This window comes from Sphaeramia orbicularis, chromosome 19, assembly GCF_902148855.1.
Source record: "Sphaeramia orbicularis chromosome 19, fSphaOr1.1, whole genome shotgun sequence".
Taxonomy (NCBI): Eukaryota; Metazoa; Chordata; class Actinopteri; order Kurtiformes; family Apogonidae; genus Sphaeramia; species Sphaeramia orbicularis.
Window position 1 is genome coordinate 45,068,618 of NC_043975.1, and position 25,957 is coordinate 45,094,574.

Below are 25,957 nucleotides of genomic sequence, written 5' to 3' on the forward strand. Positions count from 1 at the left end.
CGCGCCTCTACCGCAGCGACAGCATCTGTTCAGGTACAGTTTTTTTTTTTCTGCTTTTATGTGAAGGTTGGATGATTTCCACATGGATGAGGATGAACAGGCTGAGTGGACTGGGTCTAACTGATGTTTAACAGGAAGGGAAAAGACCCGGATGAAACACAGTAACAGGTGGAAAGGATGTGTGTGTGGAGAGAGTGTACGATAGACTGGTTCTATAGTTAGAATGGTTCTATATTTAGACAGGTTCTATAGTTAGACTGGTTCTATAGTAAGACTGGTTCAATAATTAGACTGGTTCTATAGTTAGACTGGTTCAATAATTAGACTGGTTCTGTAGTTAGACTGGTTCAATAATTAGACTGGTTCTGTAGTTAGACTGGTTCAATAATTAGACTGGTTCTGTAGTTAGACTGGTTCAATAATTAGACTGGTTCTATAGTTAGACTAGTTAAATAATTAGACTGGTTCTATAGTTAGACTAGTTCAATAATTAGATTGGTTCTATAGTTAGACTGGTTCAATAATTAGACTGGTTCTATAGTTAGACTGGTTCAATAATTAGACTAGTTCTATAGTTAGACAGGTTCTATAGTTGGAAAGGTTCTATAGTTAGAATGGGTCAATAATTAGACTGGTTCTATAATTAGACTGGTTCTACAGTTAGACTGGTTTTGTAGTTAGAGTGATTCTGCAGTTAGACTGGTTCTATAGTTAGACTGGTTCAATAATTAGACTGGTTCTATAGTTACACTGGTTCTGTAGTTCGGCTGGTTCTATAGTTAGACTGGTTCTATAGTTAGACTGGTTCTTTAGTTAGACTGGGTCTATAGTTGGACTGGTTCTACAGTTAGACAGGTTCTATAGTTAGACTGATTCTATAATTAGACTGGTTCTATAGTTAGACTGGTTCTTTAGTTAGACTGGGTCTATAGTTGGACTGGTTCTATAGTTAGACAGGTTCTATAGTTAGACTGGTTCAATAATTAGACAGGTTCTATAGTTAGACTGGTTCTTTAGTTAGACTGGGTCTATAGTTGGACTGGTTCTATAGTTAGACTGGTTCTATAGTTAGACTGGTTCAATAATTAGACAGGTTCTATAGTTAGACTGGTTCAATAATTAGACTAGTTCTATAGTTAGAAAGGTTCTATAGTTGGAAAGGTTCTATAGTTAGAATGGGTCAATAATTAGACTGGTTCTATAATTAGACTGGTTCTACAGTTAGACTGGTTTTGTAGTTAGAGTGATTCTGCAGTTAGACTGGTTCTATAGTTAGACTGGTTCAATAATTAGACTGGTTCTATAGTTACACTGGTTCTGTAGTTCGGCTGGTTCTATAGTTAGACTGGTTCTATAGTTAGACTGGTTCTTTAGTTAGACTGGGTCTATAGTTGGACTGGTTCTACAGTTAGACAGGTTCTATAGTTAGACTGATTCTATAATTAGACTGGTTCTATAGTTAGACTGGTTCTTTAGTTAGACTGGGTCTATAGTTGGACTGGTTCTATAGTTAGACAGGTTCTATAGTTAGACTGGTTGTATAATTAGACTGGGTCTATAGTTTGACTGGTTCAATAATTAGACTGGGTCTATAGTTAGACTGGTTCTGGAGTTAGACTGGTGCTATAGTTTGACTGGTTCTATAATTATATAATTAGACAGGTTCTTTAGTTAGGCAGGTTCTATAGTTAGACTGGTTCTATAGTTAGACTGGTTCTATAGTTGGACTGGTTTTATAGTTAGACTGGTTCTATAATTAGACTGGTTCTATAGTTAGACAGGTTCTATAGTTAGACTGGTTCTATAGTTAGACTGGTTCTATAATTAGACTGGTTCTACAGTTAGACTGGTTTTGTAGTTAGAGTGATTCTGCAGTTAGACTGGGTCTATAGTTAGACTGGTTCTATAATTAGACTGGTTCTATAGTTAGACTGGTTCAATAATTAGACTGGTTCTATAGTTAGACTGGTTCAATAATTAGACTGGTTCTATAGTTAGACTGGTTCAATAATTAGACTAGTTTTATAGTTAGACAGGTTCTATAGTTGGAAAGGTTCTATAGTTAGAATGGGTCAATAATTAGACTGGTTCTATAATTAGACTGGTTCTACAGTTAGACTGGTTTTGTAGTTAGAGTGATTCTGCAGTTAGACTGGTTCTATAGTTAGACTGGTTCAATAATTAGACTGGTTCTATAGTTACACTGGTTCTGTAGTTCGGCTGGTTCTATAGTTAGACTGGTTCTATAGTTAGACTGGTTCTTTAGTTAGACTGGGTCTATAGTTGGACTGGTTCTACAGTTAGACAGGTTCTATAGTTAGACTGATTCTATAATTAGACTGGTTCTATAGTTAGACTGGTTCTTTAGTTAGACTGGGTCTATAGTTGGACTGGTTCTATAGTTAGACAGGTTCTATAGTTAGACTGGTTGTATAATTAGACTGGGTCTATAGTTTGACTGGTTCAATAATTAGACTGGGTCTATAGTTAGACTGGTTCTGGAGTTAGACTGGTGCTATAGTTTGACTGGTTCTATAATTATATAATTAGACAGGTTCTATAGTTGGACTGGTTTTATAGTTAGACTGGTTCTATAGTTAGACAGGTTCTATAGTTGGACTGGTTTTATAGTTAGACTGGTTCTATAATTAGACTGGTTCTATAGTTAGACAGGTTCTATAGTTAGACTGGTTCTATAGTTAGACTGGTTCTATAATTAGACTGGTTCTACAGTTAGACTGGTTTTGTAGTTAGAGTGATTCTGCAGTTAGACTGGGTCTATAGTTAGACTGGTTCTATAATTAGACTGGTTCTATAGTTAGACTGGTTCAATAATTAGACTGGTTCTATAGTTAGACTGGTTCAATAATTAGACTGGTTCTATAGTTAGACTGGCTCATAGTCAGCTGAGATCAGACCAGAACTGAACGACCCTAACCTCACCTAGACCACCAGGGTTTGGCCCACTGAGGCAGTCTGGATTCAATTCAACTCACTTCAGTTCAGTTCAGTTCAGCTCATTTCAGTTCAGTTCAGTTCAGTTCAGTTCATTTCAGTTCAGTTCAGTTCAGTTCAGTTCAGTTCATTTCAGCTCATTTCAGTTCAGTTCAGTTCAGTTCATTTCAGTTCAGTTCAGTTCAGTTCATTTCAGTTCAGTTCAGTTCATTTCAGTTCAGTTCATTTCAGTTCAGTTCAGTTCATTTCATTTCAGTTCAGTTCATTTCAGTTCAGTTCAGTTCAGTTCAATGGCTCCTTCAATAATAACTTCGCTGGTCCTGGTTTGGAGTCAGTGTAAAGGCTGTGACAGTCAGACTGCCTTTGTGTTTGTAGTTCATCTAACATTACTATTAGTAATTCATGATAGTTTTGTTAAATGCTTTGAGGAAATTAAACCCACAACCGCTTAGACCCACTGTAAGAAGAACGGAATAAAGACCTGATATCATATGTGATGCATGCGCTGGGTAAATGATTGAGCGAATGATTAGAAACAACGGACTTCAGAGGATAATGCACATTAAAGTGACAAAACTAAGAGAAAAGGCAAAAGATTATACAGTGATGTTGAAATTCTTCTTATTATTATTATTATTATTATTACTATTATTATTATTACTATTATTATTATTATTATTATTATTATTATTATTATTATTATTATCATCATTATTATTATTATTATTATTATTATTATTATTACTATTATTATTATTATTATTATTATGGAGGGCTTTTTTCTGTGTTATGAAGCGGTCTGCCCTGTCCAAATACACAGCTTTTTTTGTTTTTTTTAGCTGTGAACTGAGGCTCATCATGACACTACATTTGGTTTTTGGAGAAGTTACAGAATCATACAAAGCTGAGCTGCAATAACATGAATGTAATGGAATACTTCCTGTAACTTCAGTAACAGTCTTATCAAATGGACCCTGTGATGAACTGGAGACATGTCCAGGGTGAACTGGACATGTCATGGACATGAAGTAGCTGGGTAGGGATGTAACGATTACCGGTATAACGATAAACCATGGTAAAATTGCCAACAGTTAGTATTACTAAGGCTGTGTATTGGCAAAAATCTGGTGATACAATACAAATCACAACTCTAGGATCACTATACGATATATCACAATACTGTTAAAAAGGCAAAAAAAGAAAAAAATTAAATGATTATTTCCTTGAAGAATTGAATTACACCATAAATCTGCACAAATACTAAACACATTTTTATTTGATCCCAACAGGATCTAATGTTATATCACAAAATGTTCCTGTGTTCAAACTGAAATTCTGTTTTACAGACATTACAGTTTAAGATCCTGTTCAAATGTTCATATTCTATTAGTTCAGAACTAACATCAGGAACCCAACAAAGGAACTACCATCTGCCTCTCAAACAGTAAAAAGTGCTTTTAGGATGATTTAAATAACCATTATTTAATCAAACAGTGTTAAATAATAATAAATAAGATATAAACTATAAAGAAAAACCATAAACAAAAATGAACCTCCACAATATCTGCATTTGAATAAATACCTAAAAATATCGATACAGTACTTTTTAATAGCGATACTGTATTGCGAAATGAAATATCGTGATATTTTGCAGAACCGATATTTTCTAACACCCCTAAGCATTACCGTTTAAATTCTAATTATCATGATAACCGTGTTTGATCACCGCAGAAAATGCCTCTGTAAAGATCTGCTTTTATGTCAAATATCTGAGTATAGTTTTAATTTATTACAATTTTAATTTTATATACCTAATATTTGGAACCAATATTGACTTTTAAAGTCTGTGAAAAGGTTCATTAAGCATCTTTTTGTTGTATATGCAAGAAATTATATACATTTTTCAAATCGGATTTCATATATTTTGTGTGTTTTTTGTCCTTTTGTGTTGCTATAGTAGGTTAAAGTGAAAAAAATAGTAGAGAGATGAGATAGATGAAGTTGTGCTGAAAAAAAAAGATCCCAAACATGGGTATAGTAAACAGTTTTTTATATAGTATATGAAGGCAAAATCAAAAGTACTGAAAAACAGCCAAAATAGGCTCAGACCACTAAGGGTTAATATTTGAATGTTTCTGCAACAGAAGGTACATTGTGCCAATTATTTATTTGGGTTTTTTTTTTTTTGTTTTGTTTTGTTTTTTGTTTTGTTTTGTTTTTTTTAAAAAATACAACTTGGTTAAATTATTTCAGTGTGTGTATCAGTACTTTTTGAACATTCTGAGCACAATTTCAACAATACTGCAATAATAATGATAACCGTGATAATTTTGGTCACAATAACCGTGATATGAAATTTTCATATCGTTACATCCCTATAGCTTGGATAGGCTCCAGAGAACCCCATGACCCTAGTGAGGATAAAGGGGGTTCAGATGAATGAATGAATGAATGAGTTTCTTTAACTTCAGTAACAGTGTTATCAGATTGAAATATGCTAGACTGTAGTTTATTTTACGTGTTATAAAGACCCAAATGTCCACCTTGAGCCCTCAAAGACCCAAACGTCCACCTTTAACCCTTAAAGACCCAAATGTCCACCTTTAACCCTTAAAGACCCAAATGTCCACCTTTAACCCTTAAAGACCCAAATGTCCACCTTTAACCTATAAGACCCAAACGTCCACCTTTAACCCTTAAAGACCCAAATGTCCACCTTTAACCTATAAGACCCAAACGTCCACCTTTAACCTTTAAAGACCCAAACGCCCACCTTTAAAGACCCAAATGTCCACCTTTAACCCTTAAAGACCCAAATAAGGCAAAATACAGAGGATAATAGTATAATAAATGACTCATAATAAAACACTTAAGATAATAATATAATAAAAACACTTTAGAAAATATAAATATAGAGACAATTTCATTTGGGAACTGACCCAAAAGTAGCTCTGGGTCTTTATAGGTTGATGCACTGACTTCAGTCTGGTCTGAGAACCTTCTACCCTCACACTTTTGTTGTTTCTAATGTGATTAAAGTTAAGAACAAACACTGGGCTTCAGAAAAGGATTATTGTATACAGTCATCCATATGTGTGTGCATATGGAAAGGAAGGGTCTTGTGAGAACTTGTGAATAAGTAGTATAGGTCAGAATGTTAGTAATGTCAAGGCAAGTCAATTTATTTATATTGCACGTTTAAAAACAACAGATGTTGACCCAAAGTGCTTCACAGACAAAGGTATAATAACATTAAATAATCAGGGTAGAACATGGGCTACAGCAGAAGAAAGTGAAAAGAAAACTAAGACTCAGGGACAGGAATAATCAATAAACACATACATTCATTCATTCATTCATTCATTCATTCATTCGTTTGTTTGTTTATTTCGAGCATTTACAGAATGCATGCAAATTCAAAATTCCAAAATCATTCATCTACACTCGAAAAGGAGTGGGAAGAAGAAAAACTTAACACACATAAGTTCAAATAAGTAAATAGTTAGAGATCAAAAGAAGAAAAATTGAAATAAATAGAGATCAAAACAACAAGAAAAATGTAAATAAACAGATTAAAAGAAAAATTTAAATAAATCTAGATCAAACCAAGAAAAATGTAAATAAACAGAGATTAAAAGAAAAATGTAAATAAATAGAGATCAAAAGAAGAAAAAAGTAAATAAATGGAGATCAAAAGAAGAAAAATGTAAATAAACAGATTTAAAGAAGACAAATTTAAATAAATAGAGATCAAAACAAGAAAAATGTAAATAAACAGAGATCAAAACAAGAAAAATGTAAATAAATAGATATCAAAAGAAGAAAAATTTAAATAGAGATCAGAACAGCAAATGTGAGTCAGATAAAAACAGAATAAAACAAGAAAAACCAAACTGTGTCAGACTGAACAGACCCAGAGTAAAAACATGGGTTTAAGTGGGACTTCAAACTGTCGGTGTTTGGATCTGATGTGAGGTAGGAGACGATTCCAAAGCTTTGGTTCAGAAACAGAAAAGGATCAGTCACCTTTGGATTCAGTCATTCCATCGGTGCTGGAATGGTTCTGGATGAACCATAACTGTGGACGGTAAAGGTGGGATGTGTACCAATAAATCTGTGTGTTTTTGCCATTTTATTTATAGTTACCATAGCAACAGACCATAATGGGCGGAGCTGTGGTCGACGACGAACCCAGTGGAGTGAAGGCGCCGGACGGTGGGTGGGGTTGGGCGGTGCTGGCCGGCTGCTTCGTCATCACAGGCTTCTCCTACGCCTTCCCCAAAGCCGTTAGCGTGTTCTTCAAGGAGCTCATCCATGAGTTTGACGTTGGTTACAGCGATACAGCCTGGATCTCCTCCATCCTACTGAGCATGCTCTATGGCACAGGTAGAACACCAGTCCCACCCATGGCTCAATGGTACCCTCCGGTCGCTACGTGCCAACCTCAGAGCTGCAGAGAGAAAATGGCACAAAACAAAAAGCTCTTCCGACCTGATCACATTCCAGTCACTGTTAGCATCCTTCTCATCCAGTGTTACTGCTGCGAAGAAGGCTTACTATAATAACAAAATTCACTCTGCAACTGACACCAAGAAACTGTTCTCAACCTTTAAAACACTACACAACCCTCCACCTCCACCACCCACTACCAACCTGACAGCAGACAGTTTTGCCTCATTTTTCACAAATCAAGTGGCAACTATCAGCAGTCAGTTCACTGATCCACTAATAGACTGCATTCCTCCTTCATTGTTATCATCATCATCATCATCATCATCATACACTCCTCCCTTTCCCCTGATTATGGGTAACACTAACTCAACAGACAAAAGCCCAACTGCGTCATTCCCTTCATTTACCCCTCTCACAGAGAACGAGGTGTCTAAACTCCTTTCCTCTAGCCGTCCTACGACATGCCTGTTGGACCCTATTCCATCCAACCTCTGACAGTCTGTAGCCCCTACTATCACAGCACCAATCACACATGTGATTAATGCTTCACTGACATCAGGAACATTTCCTACAGTGTTTAAACAAGCGCAGGTAACACCACTTCCCTCACCCCCACTCAAGTGGAGAATTATCGACCAGTCTCACTCCTCCCATACCTTTCTAAAACCATTGAAAGGGCTGTTTTCAAACAGGTCACAGAATTCCTCTCCCAAAATAACCTCCTTGACATCAACCAATCTGGCTTCAAAATCGGCCACTCCACTGAAACGGCTCTGTTGTCTGTGACAGAAGCCTTGAAAGAGGCTAGAGCAGCAGCCAAGTCTTCAGTACTCATTGTACTCGACTTATCAGCAGCATTTGACACTGTCAGTCACAACATCCTGTTATCTGTACTCTTGAACATGGGCATCACAGGCCATGCACACTCCTGGTTTCAATCTTATCTCACTGGTCGGTCCTTCAAAGTGTCCTAGTTAGGGTATACATCTGCAGTTCACCGCCTCACCATGGGGGTCCCCCAAGGCTCTGTGCTGGGCCCCCTCCTTTTTGCCATATACACCACCTCACTGGGTCAGATCATCCACTCACACGGCTTCTCATATCACTGCTATGCTGATGATACCCAGCTCTATCTGTCATTCCCACCTGATGACTCCACAGTCTCAGTGCGGATCTCAGATTGTCTCTCTGACATATCTGCATGGATAAAAGCCCATCACCTTCAGCTGAACCTGTCCAAAACTGAACTGCTGGTCTTCCCAGCTAAGCCAACCATACAGCAGGACATCTCCATCAAAATTGACTCCTTATCTCTGGCTCCTACCAATGTAGTACGTAACCTGGGAATCATGATTGATAATCAGTTGACCTTCACAGATCATATTGCCTCTGTCAGCCAATCATGTCGCTTTACACTATTCAGTATAAGAAAGATCAGGCCATACCTAACCCAACAGACCACCCAGCTCCTGATGCAGACTATGGTTATTTCCCGCCTTGACTACTGCCATGCTCCTCTAACAGGCCTCCCATCTTGTGTTGTCAAACCACTACAGATGGTCCAGAATGCAGCAGCGCGTCTGGTCTTCAATCAGCCTAAAAGGGCACATGTCACCCCCTTACGCATTGAGTTACACTGGCTACCCATAGCTGCCCGCATCAAATTCAAATCATTAATGTTAGCCTACAAAATTCCCCATGGGTCTGCTCCTACCTACTTAGGTGCACTGATAAAAGCTTATGTTGCCCCACGACCACTTCGCTCATCTGGGGAACGTAGTCTGGCAGTCCTGAGAGCCTACACAAGGCAATCCAGGCTTTTTCCACAATCTACCAAGCACTACCAGAACAGAGGCATCCCTGCCTATCTTCAAGAAGCTCCTGAAGACCCAGCTCTGCAGAGAACACCTGTTGTCCTAGCACTTTCTGACATTCCATTTTAAATGTATTATCATGTCTACTCCGTTGTTTTTCTTGGTATTTTTATTTCACTGTTTTTAAGTGTACAGCTGCTTTTATGTCTCTTAATTTATTCTTGTATTTTAGTCTATTATTTTGCTTTTATTCTTCTGTATGACAGGGTTTTAAGTGTACAACTGTTTTATGTTTTTAATCTGTTCTTGTATTTTTCTTTCATTTTTTGGTTTTCCCCTGTAAGTTGCTTTGGAAAAAAGCGTCTGCCAAATGCATAAATGTAAATGTAATGTAAATGTAGAACACACACACACACACACACACACACGTCACTATCTGAGTTTCCATGACCCTCAGAAATGCTCAAAATGTAAATCACACAATAGAAAACTGGCAATAGAAACACGTTGCAAAAAACTGTCAAAGATTGCAATCGATAGATAGATAGAAGTAATAGAACTCATCGAAGTAGTAGAAGTAATCGAACTAATAGAAGTCATTCAGCTGATGGAAGTAATTGAACTAACAGAAGTAATCGAACTCATAGAAGTAATCCAACTGAAAGAAGTAATTGAACTGATAGAAGTAATTGAACTGATAGAAGTAATCGAACTACTTCACGTAATCAACCGAAAGAAGTAATCGAACTAATATAAGTAATCCAACCGATAGAAGTAATCAAACTAATAGAAGTAATCAAACTGATAGAAGTAATTTAACTGATCGTAGTAATCCAACTGATAGAAGTAATCCAGCTGATCTGAGCTGCTTGTGCTTTCAGCCTGTGTCTGACCTTCAGTTCCTCCACAGGTCCGCTGTGCAGTGTGTTGGTGAACAAGTTCGGCTGCCGTCCGGTCATGATGGTCGGTGGACTGTTTGCGTCTCTGGGGATGATCCTGGCCTCCTTCGCTACAAACATCATCCAGATCTACCTGTGCACTGGAGTCATTACAGGTGATTACAACAACAGAAAAACCACACTTCTGATATGGATTCAACACATCTGTTAGCTGAGGTTTTCATACCACTGTCCTTTAATTAATACACATAAATATATCGAATAATTATAGTTAAAGGGTCAGATCTCAACCAACCAAATGTGGGACAAAGACTGTTTTATGCGGAACAGGTGACGTATGTTTGGATTTACCTTAAAGCAGGGGTGTCGAACTCATTTTAGTTCACAGAGTTCACAGATTCAGCTAAATTTGATCTGCAGTGGGCCGAACCAGTAAAATAATAACATAATAATATATAAATAATGTAAACTCCAAACTTTTCTCTGTCTTAGAGCGAAAAAAGCTAATTTACATTATGAAACTATCCTTTCAAAGTTTAATTTTAACAATATTCTGCCTCAGTTACTTTACAACTACATTATAACTTACAGATCACAGTGGATCTACAAATACACAAAACATTTAGTACCAGGCAGAATATTGTTAAAATTGTACTTACTTCTCTTAAGACATTTCAGATTATTTACATTTTTTGCTAAATTATTCTTTGTTTCAGTGTAAATACATGAAAATATTTACATTTACAAAGAGAAACATTTGGAGTTGTCATTATTTCTATGTTCTTATGATAGTATTTGACTGGTCCTGCCCACTGGAGATTGAATTGGTCTAAATGTGGAACCTGAACTAAAAGGATTGTTAATATCTTAGTGTAATTTTTGCATTTCACAAATTCATCCCAAGGGCCAGACTTGACCATTTGGCGGGCCGGATTTGGCCCCCAGGCCGCATGTTTGACACCTGTGGTTTAAAGGCTCTGGAAGTTCAGCTCCTGGTTAACTGGTCTGGATCTGTTCATTCTGATATTCTGATTTTGGTTTGGTTTGGTTTATTTCGAATGTGCAACAAAGCAATGTAATCTTACTTAGTTCGTTGAAATAAAACAGATAGTAAGATATCATGGAAAAAAAACAAACTTATACATATACATGAAAACAAAGTATGACTTCATTTGCTCATTCAAAAAGCAGTGGGAGGAAGTAGACTTTTACTAACACATTTTTATAAAAACTCAAGTACATTTTGTTTCCTCAGATTAACTTCACATTATGTAGAATTTTCTTTGTTACTGATTGTCTGAAAAATGTTTAAAATTCATATTAACTTTAGTTGGAAACACTGTGGAAGTAAATGTGTCTCATCAGACTTTGAATTATAAAAGCCATTGAATTCCGAGCACTGAATTTTTTTGCACTGAAATTAAGCATCTGAATTTTTTGTCTCTCAATTTAACTATGTTCATAAATTTAGAATAAAATAAAATCAGATGCAAAAAATTCAGAAGCAAAAAATTCAGACCGTATTTTGTATTTTGAACTTCCTCTTTCTATCTATCTATCTATCTATCTATCTATCTATCTATCTATCTATCTATCTATCTATCTATCTATCTATCTATCTATCTATCTATCTATCTATCTATCTATCTATCTATCTATCTATCTATCTATCTATCTATCTATCTATCTATCGTTCTATCTATCGTTCTATCTATCGTTCTATCGTTCTATTGTTCTATCTGTCGTTCTGTCGTTCTGTCGTTCTATCTATCATTCTATCGTTCTCTCTCTCTCTCTCTCTCTGTCCTCAGGTCTGGGTCTGGCGTTGAACTTCCAACCTTCTCTGGTCATGTTGAACCGTTACTTCAGTGAGAAGCGTCCTCTGGCTAACGGGCTGGCGGCGGCCGGCAGCCCTGTGGCGCTGTGCTGTCTGTCTCCGCTGGGACAGATTCTGCAGTACCACTACGGATGGAGGGGGGGGTTCCTCATACTGGGGGGCATTCTGCTAAACTGCTGTGCCTGTGGGGGCTTAATGAGACCCCTTGTACCCCCCAAAAAACCCCAGGAGCTGGAGGAGGGCGGTCCCACAGCTGCAGAGGCCAAGACCAGACCCAAGAAGAAGCTGTTGGACTTTGTTGTGTTCAAGGACAGGGGTTTTCTGGTGTACACGGTTGCGGCGTCCATCATGGTGCTGGGCCTATTCGTGCCTCCTGTGTTCGTGGTCAGCTACGCTAAATCGCTAGGCTACGAGGACACCAAGTCTGCTCTGCTGCTCACTACCTTAGGAGTGGTGGATATGTTTGCCCGCCCCATCTGCGGACTCATCGCAGGCGTAAAGTGCGTTCGTCCAAAGAGCGTGTACCTGCTCAGCTTCGCTATGCTCTTCAACGGATGCACTGACCTCATCGGATCACAGGTAACACTGCGCTGATGTGGAGGAGTATGGAGCCGATTTAGGGCCATAAGTTTTGTATATGAAAATTTTAAATTTGAAACTGAAAATTTAAGTTTTGATCTTGAATTTTGAAAAATACAACAATGTATTCCACTTAAAACAAGTGTTCAGAGAATGCAAACCTCCACCAAGCACCCTGAACGGTGTGCATGTGTGGATCGACTAGTTCTATTTAATTAAACAGTTTCAAGGTTGTTCTATACAGCAGAAAAATTGCGGTCAAACATAGTAATTAAATTCCAATCAATATTTGTTGAGTTATAATGAAAAATGTGTGGCAAATGGGATTTTCAGTGTTAAATGTAAATGTCCACAGAGTCCACATTCCACAGTGGATGTGGACAGTTTTGTGCCAGATACAAGATATTGTTATAAGCTACAGGTGGATCAAATTGGAGGCTAATCAGAGTCATTTTGAATTTTTTATGAATTTTGGAAAATTGCTCAATGATGAGAAATAGGAAAAGTGTAGATTTTGTGACCTTGCTGTGACCTTGAACTTTGGCCTACTTGGCCCAGAATTTAATGGGTTGGTCCCAGGGCCTAGGCCTATCTGTGGGGACAATTTGGTAAAGATGGTTGGAATAGTTTTCCCGTAAAGTTGCTAACAAACAAACAAACAAACAAACAAACACACAAAGCAAAGTGATGACAATACCTCCTGGTGGAGGTAAATGTAACATAAGATAAAACATGCAACTAAAAAAAAATTAAACCTCAAATATTAAAATATATATGAAAGTGAAAAATGAAAAGAAATGATTTATTCAAAAGAATTACCGTAGTGAATCAAAATTATATTTAACCTAAAAAAAACTTTTCATACACATATTTTTAATTTGAATACATTGTTGTATTTTTCAAAATTCAAGATCAAAACTTTAATTTTCAGTTTCAAATTTTATATTTTCATATACAAAATCTTATGGCCCTAAACTGGCTCCATATGGGGGGTCAAGCTCATTATTATTACTATTATTATTTTTTATTTTTTCCAACTTTATTGATAAAATTTAGGTATAAAAGACATATAAATTTTGAACAAACATCAAGATGTCAAAAGAAAAAGCATTTGAACAAATAAATTTAAGAAAATAATGCATAGATTTAAATACACAAAGTAGAATAGACAAATAATAGTGTAAAATAAAATAAAATAAAATAAATAAATTAAAGTAACATATCTAACAAAAATAAATAAAAAATGCATCAGAGACTTCAGTCAATTCTTTATAAATTGCCAGGGTGCTGGAGCTTTTTTTTTTGTTAAAGATCAATTCTAAAGATTTAATATATTTTTCAAATTCCATTAGGAAGATTTTAAAATTTGGGGTGTGTTTTGATATACTTATTGTTGTGTATATGAAATTTTCCAAATAAAATGATCAAATTTACAACAAATTCTAAATTACAAATGCCATGTTCAAAATATGTAATGACATTCTGAGATGTTATAGTTATTTTTTCATTGCTTTTAGTGGTCAAGTTTATTATCGTTAACGAAAACTAACGAAATGACGAAAACTAGACTTGAAAAAACATTTTCATTAACTGAAATAAATAAAAACTATAATTTGAAGAAAAAACGATAACTAATTGAAACTGTATTGTGTGTTTACAAAACTAATTAAAACGAATAAAAATTAGGGATCAATTTCCCTTCGTTTTTGCTTTTGTCAGTGTCAGATTGATATGAAATCAATTTATTTTGCTCAAGCAATTTTAGCTAGCAGCACCATATGACACTTCTTGGTCCGTCACTTGTGGTCACCAAGGTTATTATCGTTAACGAAAACTAATGAAATGACGAAAACTAGAATTGTAAAAACATTTCTGTTAACTGAAATAAATAAAAACTATAATTAAAAGAAAAAACGATAACTAACTCTAACTGTATTGTGTGCTTACAAAATTAACTAAAATATAGAAATTCTGAATAAAAATTCCCTTCATTTTTGTCTTTGTCAATGTCAGATTGATATAAAATCGATTTATTTCGCTCTAGCAATTTTAGCTAGTGGCACCATACGGTACTTGACAGTCCGTCACTTGTGTTCACTTGTGGTTTCCAGTCGTCCTCTGGTCCCCACTCTACCTGGAAACATGGAGACTAAAGTTGGGAGAAAGCAGCAGAGTCCTGTCTGGGATTTATTTGAATACGACGAAAAAAACTTAAACTAAACTAAAACTAAGCATTGAGAAAATAACGAAAAGTAATAAAAACTAGCAAACCCGCTCTAAAAACTAATTAAAACTAACTGAATTAGAGGAAAAAAAAAAGTCAGAACTAAATAAAACTAAACTATAATGAAAAATCCAAAATTATTAGAACCTTGGTAGGGCTGTGTATTGGCACGAACCTGGCAATATGTGTATAACAAATCACAATATTAGGACCACGATATGATATATCATGATCTGGTTAACAAGGCAATATTTTTTGTTTATTTTGTTCCTTCTTCTAAGATATTATTTCCTGGGAAAATTTAATTATAGCAGAAATATACCAAATACTAAACCAATTTTTATTTGATCAGAACAGAATTTAATACTATATTGCAAAAACTTTCGTCTGTAAAAACTTTTTTTTTTTTTTTAACAGATAAATAAAAATAAAATTACAATTACAAAAAACATACATACACACAAACAAACAAACAAATAAATAAAATTATGTTTATCAGACAACAAAAACACTAACCTCCGCCATATCTCCATTTGAATAAATACCTAAAAATAAAAGTATTTTTTAATATCGATACAGTATCATGAAATAAAATATTGTAGAACCAATAGTTTCTTACAGCCTTACTGATGTGTGTGTATGACGTCAGGTTTGGATTTCCTCAAACCGCTCTGTCTCAGACTCAGACCAAGGTTCTAATAGTTTTGGATTTTTCATTATAGTTTAGTTTTATTTAGTTCTGACTTTTTTTTCTCTAATTCAGTTAGTATTAACTCATTTTTAGAGCAGGTTTGCTAGTTTTTATTAGTTTTCTTTTCTTTTTTTCTAAATGCTTAGTTTTAGTTTAGTTTTACTTTTTTTTTCATATCTTTTATCCTCTTCGTTGTCTTATTCAGATAAATCCCAGACAGGACTCTATTGCTTTCTACCAACTTTAGTCTCTGACTCTAAACAACAAGTGACGAGAAGTGACAGACTGTGAAGTGTCATAGGGTGCCAGCAGCTAAAATTGCTTGACTGAAATAAATCGCTTTCGTATCAGTCCGACATTGACAAAAATGAAAACGAAGGGAATTTTATCCATAATTTTTATATGTTTTAGTTAGTTTTGTAAGCACACAATGCACTTTCAGTTAGTTATCTTTTTTTTAATTTTAATTATAGGTTTTATTTATTTCAGTTAACGAAAATGTTTTTACAATTCTAGTTTACATCATTTAGTTAGTTTTCGTTAACGATAATAACCTTGACTCAGACATAACACTTTAGACAAGGCAGGTTGATTTCTACAGCACATTTTATGTACAAGAACCAGACATGGAGAAGCTGCGCTCAGCTTCTATGCTCTACATGTCTGGAACAAACTCCCAGAAAACCTCAGATCAGCTGAAACACTCAGTTTATTTAAATCCAGGTTAAAGAGCCACCTGTTCTCAGCTGCATTTGAAGAGAATTTGGATTCTTTTAAACTTGAAGTTTTTATCTGTTTTATCTATTTATCTGATTTTTTCTTTTTTGTTTTTTGTTTGTTTTGTTTTCTCATGCCTATACTTTTTATTGGTTCTGCTGTAATGCTTTGAATGTTTTATTATTATTATTTTTAAAGCACGAATTATAAAACACTAAATTGAAAAACAGTTTGAACAGAAAAGTTTAACACAGAAAATGCTGTTAATGGGGGAAAAAAATCACACTGAGACAGAAGCAGAAAAATGTAACTTGAATCAGGAATTTGTAAAGTCTGGAAAAAAAATGTGAAAAGTGAAAAAAAAAGGTTCATATTAAACTCTTAAGACCCAGCTATGGGTTTTTTGTCCACATTTGTGGACAAGAGTTTCACAACTCTATACAAAAAAAACCCCCAAAAAACTGTCCACCACAAAGGACATTCCATAAAACTTTAAAAACTGCATCTGAAAAAACTGTTGCATTATGATGTTTCCAATATAGGCACTTATTTAATAAAAAAACAAAAAAAGCTGGTACTTTGCTGACATTTCCTGGATGTCAGGAGGTTAATATGGAAAAAAATAAAAGAAGGTGAAAGACCCTGAATGAAAAATGTTGCTAAACTGAAATAAATATGTTGAATCAGAAGTTAAAAGAGTGTAAGGAAGGTAAGTCAGAGTCTGTTAAACATCAGACATATGTTCAAATACACACTAACTAACTAACTAAATGTTCATGTACTCAGTGACTAAAACTCTATTATGTCAAATGTGTGCAACATCTGAAGCAGTGATGAAACCACACAGGATGTGCTGATGTGCAACAGGCCAATGAAATTCAGCAAACAAAAAAAAAATAAAATAACAGAACTAGTTTTAACTGCCGACTGACTGTAAACGGGAAACTCAGAGGAAACAGTTTTGAATCTAAGGTTCCTGGTACCTTTGAAAACAAACCGACTCTACATGTTTAACCCTTTAAACCCTGACGCGTCACAGCTGACACACCCTCACACATGCACTTTGGATGAATGGAACAAGGTTCTAATAGTTTTGGATTTTTCATTATAGTTTAGTTTTATTTAGTTTTGACTTTTTTTTTCTCTAATTCAGTTAGTTTTAATTTGTTTTTAGAGCAGGTTTGATAGTTTTTATTAGTTTTCATTTTTTTTTCTAAATGCTTAGTTTTAGTTTAGTTTTAGTATTAACTTTAATTTAGTTGTATCTTTTCTCTTCTTCTCCGTTGTATTCCAATAAATCCCAGACAGGACTCTGCTTAGTCTCCATGTTTCCAGGTAGAGTGGGGACCAGAAGACGACTGGAAACCACAAGTGACGGACCGTGAAGTGTCGTATGGTGCCAACAGCTGAAATTGCTGGAGCAAAATAAAATGATTTCATATCAATCCGACATTGACAAAGACAAAAACGAAGGGAATTTTATCCATAATTTTTTCCCGTTTTAGTTAATTTTGTAAACACACAATACAGTTTGTTAATTATGTTTTTTTTTTTTTTAAATATAGTTTTTATTTATTTCAGTTAATGAAAATGTTTTTTCAATTGCAGTTTTCATCATTGCGTTAGTTTTCATTAACGATAATAGCCTTGGAATGGAACTGTCACTGCTTGTATAATTGGAAAAAGTCCGACGGTTTGTGAAACCTGAGATGTTGCGCTTTTTTGGTTTTATTGGGTCATTACGGAAATTTCACTCCCATCTGTAGTAGAATCTGGAGAAGAAGCCGTTTTAACAGGATTATAACAGGCAGTAAATTATAAATGAAGTCATCATTCACATTTGTGAGCAGCGGTCTACATGAACTAAAAACATAACAGGATTAAAAACAGACGTCTGCTGTTATCGACTACAGAACGAACACGGTTCCACTCTGCAGTCTGTGTAACGTCCACAGCTGATAGATGGTCTGACTCTTAAACTGGTGGTTCACTTTGCTTTTACTGAAACCTTGTGTAAGCATTTTAACTGTAGTGAACACACCGTAAGAGCTGGTGAGAAAACACAACCAGCCTGAAGGTGCAGGAAACCAGGCTGAAAGTGCAGGAAACCAGGTTGAAGGTGCAGGAAACCAGCCTGAAGGTGTAGGAAACCAGCCTGAAGGTGCAGGAAACCAGGCTGAAGGTGCAGGAAACCAGCCTGAAGGTGCAGGAAACCAGCCTGAAGGTGTAGGAAACCAGCCTGAAGGTGCAGGAAACCAGGCTGAAGGTGCAGGAAGCCAGGCTAAAGGTGCAGGAAACCAGCCTGAAGGTGCAGGAAACCAGCCTGAAGGTGCAGGAAACCAGGCTGAAGGTGCAGGAAACCAGCCTGAAGGTGCAGGAAACCAGCCTGAAGGTGTAGGAAACCAGCCTGAAGGTGCAGGAAACCAGGCTGAAGGTGTAGGAAACCAGCCTGAAGGTGTAGGAAACCAGCCTGAAGGTGCAGGAAACCAGGCTGAAGGTGCAGGAAACCAGGCTGAAGGTGCAGGAAGCCAGGCTAAAGGTGCAGGAAACCAGCCTGAAGGTGCAGGAAACCAGCCTGAAGGTGCAGGAAACCAGCCTGTCGTTCACTCTAACATATAAACACTGAGTTCAGGGCTGTAACCCACACCTGTCTGCCTTCTATTTGTTTCAAACTTAATTTTTTTTTAGAGCTTCTAGATCTTACATGTACTGTGAAAATGAGCATATGCTGTCCTTTTCTCTTGTAGGCAAACACCTACGCAGGTCTGGCGGTCTTCTGTGTCTTCTTTGGGATGTCCTACGGTATGGTGGGAGCTCTGCAGTTTGAAGTCCTCATGGCCATCGTAGGAACAGAGAAGTTCACCAGTGCCATCGGCCTGGTGCTGCTGATGGAAGCCATTGCTGTTCTGGTGGGACCACCTGGAGCAGGTCAGACCATGGAGGAGGATGGAACTGACAGTACTGACCTCATATGTGAACTATCCAAGACCAGGAGGACCCATTACAAACTCAGTTTAAGGGGTTCTTAAAGGTGCGGGAGACTTTCGTGACCAATTTTTCATCAGATCTGTCAAACCTCAGTCATATCCTCAGTATCATGAATCTGTAAGTCTGTCTGTCATAACTCACCTGAATCTCTTGCATTACGGTGAACAGTTTCTTAGAGCCATCCACCAGCAACAGTCCATGTGTTTATAAACAGAACCAGTAGGTAATGTGGGCATCTTCGGAATTTTGTCACGACGTGCATTGTGGGAAGCGAAGGCTCGCGAGCATATGATATTATATGGATGAAACACACGACATGGAAACAGCTGGAGGAATATGCATAGAGGGAATGGAGCTCCTGGTGTTTCTGCGTCGTGTCTGTAGCAGCTGCCGTTGTCAGGCGGCTGCGTGAATCTCTGTGTACCTCAATGCACGTCACGACAAAATTCCGAAGATGCCCAAGTTACCTCCCGGCTCTGTTTGTAAACATATGGTTTGTCTCTGGTGGATGGCTGTGACAAGTACAACGGAGGACCCAAGTGCAGTTTCTGGTGCTCAAAGAGCACAGTCTTTATTACCTGGCAGACAAGCAACAAACTAGGAACAGGCAACAGGTTAACCAGAGACAGGCAGGGGGTCAGAAACCAGAAGATCCAAACGAGACCAAAGGGGAGCAGGCAGGAGATGTGGTCAAGGAACGGAAGGCAGGTCAGTGATCCGAGGATCAGGCAGAGAGATGTGATCAGACTAGGAGTGGTCGGGTACTGGGGGCTCAGACAGGTAGACGTGGTTGAACAGGCAGGCAGGTGAATCTCCAGGCGGCAGGCTGGGCAAGTCAGGAACAAACGTGGTCAGGATCAGAAAAGCAGACTGGAGAAAACGCTGGAGAGTAACACACTGTGGTAGAAACAATCTGGCAGAGAACAGAGAAGAGAGAGGTGAATATATACCTTCTACCTGATGAGCCCAGCTGTGCTCACAGGTGAGGGTGATAAACTGATGAGGAGGTGTGGCAGGCAGAGTAATGGGGAGGTGTGGCTGAGAAGTGAGAGAGAGAATGGGAGAGAGAAAAAGAGAAAGAAAGAGAGAGAGAGAGAGCGAGAGCAGAGTAGACAGGGATGTGACAGATGACACTAAGAAACTGTTCACCGTAATGCAAGAGATTCAGGTGAGTAATGACAGACAGACTTACAGATTCATGATACTGAGGATATGACAGGTTTGACAGATTTGATGAAAAATTGGTCACGAAAGTCTCCTGCACCTTTAAGTTTACCTCTGGGTCACTGCAGGACTTCTGGATGTTTTACTTAAATCTACTTTCACTTTCAACTTTGAATACTTCTCCAACCAACACTATTCACCTGATTCTTTTCAAATTTAACACCTGTTCTTTACATCTGCCTTTCCCTCAATTTCTGCATTTTTTACAAACTTTTTTTGTGAAAAATATTTTTTGAAAAGATTGAAAGTTAACACTTATCATTAATCCTTGGGTAGGCAGGATATCAGTGAGTAGGAGGGGCAAATTGTTGTGGGAGTGTTAGTAAGCTCCGCCCACTTTTCCACTTGTTCATTTGGACTTCTCATTAATAATAAACTTGATTGTCCATCTAACACAAGCCTACAACATACACACAACATACAGATTAACAGAATAAAAAGGACATACAGAATGTGTTCACATTATAAGATATACTGTATGTCCCCAAAAAAATTACACTCGGATTTTCTGCAATAACTTTAAAAATAGTGAATCAATCAAAATGCCATTTCAGGGTTTGAAACTATAACTTCTTACCTCCATCTTACAGAAAACCCCATTGGATTTACTTCAGCGGTCATAGAGACATGTGGATCTGTGTAAAACATGTCAGAAGTGCCTTCCCTCCAAGTTCTGGAAGGAGACACCCTTCCTTTCTCTAAACTCTCTCTCCAAAGCTGACCAACCAAAATGAATTTACAGTTTGAGAGTTGGATCAGTAAGAATCCAAGTGAAATGCTTGTCAACAGATGTTAGCTTCTTAGGGAACAAATCCAAAATGGTAATTGACAGATCAATACATGTTTCAACAACCAAACCTCACAGAGTTCACACCACTGATATAATGTCATACACAGAATTTGAATTCATTGGTTCGTTGCCCTGTCAGTGCTGAGCAGAATATTTTCATTCATATGGATAAAGCTCTTCTAATGCTCATTATTTGGCTTTTCTTATGCCGCGTTTCCACTACGTGGTATCAGCTCGACTCGACTTGACTCGGCCTTTTTGCGTTTCCATTATGAAAAAGGACCTGGAATCTGGTACCCAGTACTAGTTTTTTGGTATCACCTCTGCCATGGTTCCAAGACTGGGGACCAGATATTAAAATGTGATGTGTAAACACTGCGGACACTGCGGAGAATTGTCTCTGTGAGCCGCCATTTTACAAAAAACAAAAGCGGAAGTTTACAGTAAAAATAGCGGTAGATTAATCCACATGATGACAGCCTGTAAAACTACACCATGGTTTGTCGAGGAGGTTCAGATGTAAAAATTCAGCATGAGCTTGACAAGACAACACACGAGCGAGTTTACCAGCAACTCTGAGCAGACGACACGGAAGTAACACGCCACATCGCTATGACGTCCAGGTACTGTAAGAACCTGTAATGGAAACGGTCTACAGGAATAGGACCTGGTACCAGAGTCAAGTCGAGCCAAGCCAAGTTGAGCCGGTTCCACTTAGTGGAAACGCGGCATTAGTGTTCTATTCTGCGTCATACTGATTCTTCTTGAACTCTTCTTCCAGGTCGCCTCTTGGACACCACACATAAGTACATGTACGTGTTCCTGCTGGCCGGATGTGAAGTGGTGCTGTCGGCTTGTGTCCTCGCTCTGGGGAACTTCTTTTTCCTCAGAGGGAAAAAGGATCCAGGGACAGAGATGGCTCTGAGCACAACAGAAATGGAGAGGCTGAACTGTGGCAAAGATGTAGGAGGTGAAGGAGATGAGAACCTGAGAGTCACAGAGAACGGAAGAGACACTGGTGTGGAAGGTGATCAACGGGGGAAGCAGGTGGACGAGGACAGTGAGGAGAAGCCGGCCACGTCGCTATGAAAATACGACCACAGACGAGAACCAGTCCTGAAGGTCTTCTGCAGCCGAGAGGGCGACAAATAAATATCCAACAGGACCACACAGCTGGGGCTTTCCTTGGACGCACTTTGGTTTGTTTGTTGTTTTCATAGGTGTGTTTGAAAGAGTAGAGGGCGCCACTGAGCTTCTGGATTTGCTGATTTAGCGGAGTACACACATAAAGATAATCAGGCTGTTTTTGTCCTGATTTTGCCCCTTCCCGACACCAGATTATTTTATGTCTTATCAGATTCTCCTGTGGTCTGAGGTGTGTTAAGAGTCAATTTGTCCCGAGAATCAGCCCCGAAACAGGTTGGGGCCGACAACTTGTTCAGTATTTACGACCAGAAATCTTCACAGGTGTGGGGAAAGCCGACAACTCCATAGTCACGTGGAACGGAATGTAGCCGATCAAGAAGTGAGCTGACTGATAAACAAGAAAGCAGACGTAAATAAAAATAAGCATGGCCGATCTGAAACAGAAAGTGGATTTTTCCTTCAAAAATAGTCCCAAGAACCGTCATCATTCCCTCCCCTCGTATGTCTTCTTCTGTGTTGCGTAGGGATGGGAATTTAACGATTCCGATTCCATTATCGATTTTGCTTATCAATCCGATTCCTTATCGATTCTCTTATCAGTTCTTATTGGGTGAAGGAATAAAAGAGTATAAACGGGTGTGTTTGCGTTAACTGTCTTTTATATTTCCATCTGCACAGAAAATATAACATATACAGTATGGACAAATAATAAGAACAGATGACGCCAGCCTGGTTTAGAGGGTGGGGGGATGGACTTAAAGGTGGGGTCTGAGATGTTTTTCTGGTGCATTTTTTATTATATTCCTTAAAATCCCCTTCACACCCCGATTACAACTAATTAATTAAATGCTCTAACACAAAAATTTAAAAAAAATCAGTCACCTGTGGAATGGACAGGACTGAAGAAACATCATTTTGAGCGCCACTCGAAATTATTGAACAATGATATGTCTTATCAAACTCAACTGCCATTTACCCCTCCCCCCTTCCCCCCTCAGCGCGTACCCCTCTTTGAGTATGACTCATGCGTTCCCAGAAGCTGGAGTGATTGTACAGGAAGCGTAGCCAGAACCTGGCTATATTAGTTCTATTAGGATGGAAAATTCACCGGCAAACTGTTTAGTGACTAACATAAACCACTAGGAAATGTAACAGTCACATAGGTCTGAACTGGGGCTGTTCTGGAGGAGCGGGGTGTTAGAGGAAACTGAATGAGGTATGCATTGGATACGCCGGCTGGAGGCTCAGCCGGGGCCATAGTCGGGGTAGGAGTCCGAGGCGTACGGGAGCGAAGCAGGGGACGGAGCCTCAGCCGGTGTCGGACCGGACCGTAGACGGCGTCAGAGCCTGACCCGGGTACAGAGCAGAGCCTCAGCCAGGGAACTGTTGCTGTGCAGCGCTCGTGAACCCTCAGGAACAAGCATTGCACGTGCAACTACTCTGGAGGCGTGGCTTCGGAGGGACGTCTGAAGAAAGGGGTTTGGACTTTTGAACTGAGTACTTTCAAAATGTAGCTTGCTCGAACCGTTTTCTAAGATCTCAGACCCCACCTTTAAGACACTTTACTAATTCCTCTATGTCTCCCGATGTTGTCCACCTTGTTTCCTTACCCCTACCTTCGGAAACTTTTATTTGAGGGGGCAGGACTTTTTGTTGCCCGCACTGTAACCTCCCTGGTGTTCACTCTGCCGCTAGATTTACAAGCATCGCTAAGTGTTGTTTCAAATACATTACATTCCTGTAAATCAGGGCTGTCAAACTCATTTTAGTTCAGGGGCCACATTCACCCCAATATGATCTCAAGTGGGCTGGACCAGTAAAATAATAACAGTGAAAAAAGTAAAATTACATTAGGATAATGTTTACATCCACAGTGTTTCCTTAAAAATCTGAAAAAATAAATATTGAAATAATTATTGAAATATCTTAGGGAAAACAAGGGTAATTTTACCAATATTCTGCCTCACTTTATCATTTACACATGTGCATTACAACTTACATCACAATTACAAATACATAAAACATTTAGTAACAGGCAAAATATTGGTAAAATTACATTTACTTTTCTTAAGACATTTCAAGTTGTTCATATTTGTTCAGATTATTCACATTTTTTGTTTGTTAATATAAACATTTTCATGTGATTTTCCTTTTTTTTTTTTACACTAAAACAAAGATTAAATCTGCAGTTGTCATTATTTATTGGTCATTATGATAAAATTTTACTGGTCTGACTCAACTGAGATTTAATTGGTCTGTATGTGGAACCTGAATTAAAATGATTTTTACACCACTGATTGATAATTTCTTCAGTGTAATTTTTGCATTTCACAAATTCATCCTACAGGCCGGATTTGGCCCCCGGGCCGCATGTTTGACACCTGTGCTGTAAATGAATCACATGCTGTGGACAAATGTTTGAACGTATTGGAGGGATTCCACCCTTTAGAACAAATGGAAGCTTTGACAGTGTTCCAGTGGACCTGGTGTGGTCTGTTTGGACCTGGTGTGGTCTGTTTGGACCTGGTGTGGTCTGTTTGGACCGTTTCTGTCTCAACGTCATGTTGGCTACGTTCTGACCAAAACAATCCAGCGTGACCTCATCATGCACGCGCAATGAAAGCAGAATCGATAAACAGAATCGTTAAACAGGCAAACGATTTTAAGGAATCGAGCCACTGGGAACTGGTTCTCAAAAAGAACCGGTTCCCATCCCATCCCTAATGTTGCGTGTTGTGTTTTTCGGTTGTTGGTATGTTTGTTCTTCGTTTTTGTTAGCTCACATTTGATCATGCCAGATTTCTGTCTTGGACTAGATTCTAGATCGGTGGTTGGACAGAAACGTTATGTGTGTGTTGTGTTGCAATGATTGGAACACTTTTATTTATTTATTTATTTTTAATCCTTCAACTTTATTGAATCAAAATCTGGACATACATTCTGAAGAATTACAGAAAAACACTTTTTTACCAGACTGAGCATCAAATATCAACCTTATGCTGAACAGTATTTGTAAAGAACATTATTTAAAAAAATAAACAAATAAAAGACAGAGGTCTATTCAGGTATCCATACATTTAAATTTTCATATACAATCAAGGCTTGTTTGGTTTTTACATGTTTCAGTGTTTTATTTATATAAATTGAGAACAGTGGGTGGTTCTTCATAAATCTACATTTGTGGATAAATTGTTTAGCAAAAATAATTCAAGTGTTGTACATAGAGATAATCGGAACACAACACACACAGAACTGTCAAAACTGTTCAAAGCCTGATGTTTTAGCTTCATGTGTGGGGTCTGGAACAGATAAACCATCTGGTCCGATTTAGAAAATCCTTATGTGTGTACCCGCTTTAGGCAGTCAAGTCCAGTTTGAATTTTTGACCCAGTTCAGACCATGTTTGAACCCAAATAGTATCAGTGTGACCAAAGACCACCATCGTGTCAAAGAACGTCTCTTATCTTTACTATCACCGCTAATTATTTTTTATTTGACTTTAATTTAAGCAGATAAAGTCCCACTGACATGGAGGTCTGAGGTCCAGAGGTCATAAATCCAGCTGAACAGATGGTAGAAGGTAGTGGAGGTGTGTACGCGTACGCCGATAAACAAGTACATTAAACATCAACTGTTATTAG

At 37.8% G+C, this 25,957-nt stretch overlaps 1 protein-coding gene across 2 annotated transcripts; it reads left to right on the forward strand.

Moving 5' to 3' along the window:
- LOC115410349 (monocarboxylate transporter 4-like) lies at window positions 1–24,020 on the forward strand. 2 transcript variants are annotated; one of them, XM_030121962.1, is made up of 6 exons: window positions 1–33; window positions 7,098–7,341; window positions 10,132–10,275; window positions 11,932–12,536; window positions 18,916–19,096; window positions 21,952–24,020. In XM_030121962.1, exons 2-6 carry the CDS (start codon window positions 7,119–7,121, stop codon window positions 22,257–22,259), a joined length of 1,461 nt encoding a protein of 486 aa, XP_029977822.1. In that variant the 5' UTR covers window positions 1–33; window positions 7,098–7,118; the 3' UTR covers window positions 22,260–24,020. The 2 variants fall into 2 exon arrangements, with proteins under 2 accessions (XP_029977822.1, XP_029977821.1); XM_030121961.1 differs by lacking the exon at window positions 1–33 and having other exon boundaries at window positions 6,791–7,341.
- The last annotated feature ends 1,937 nt before the right edge of the window (window positions 24,021–25,957 follow it).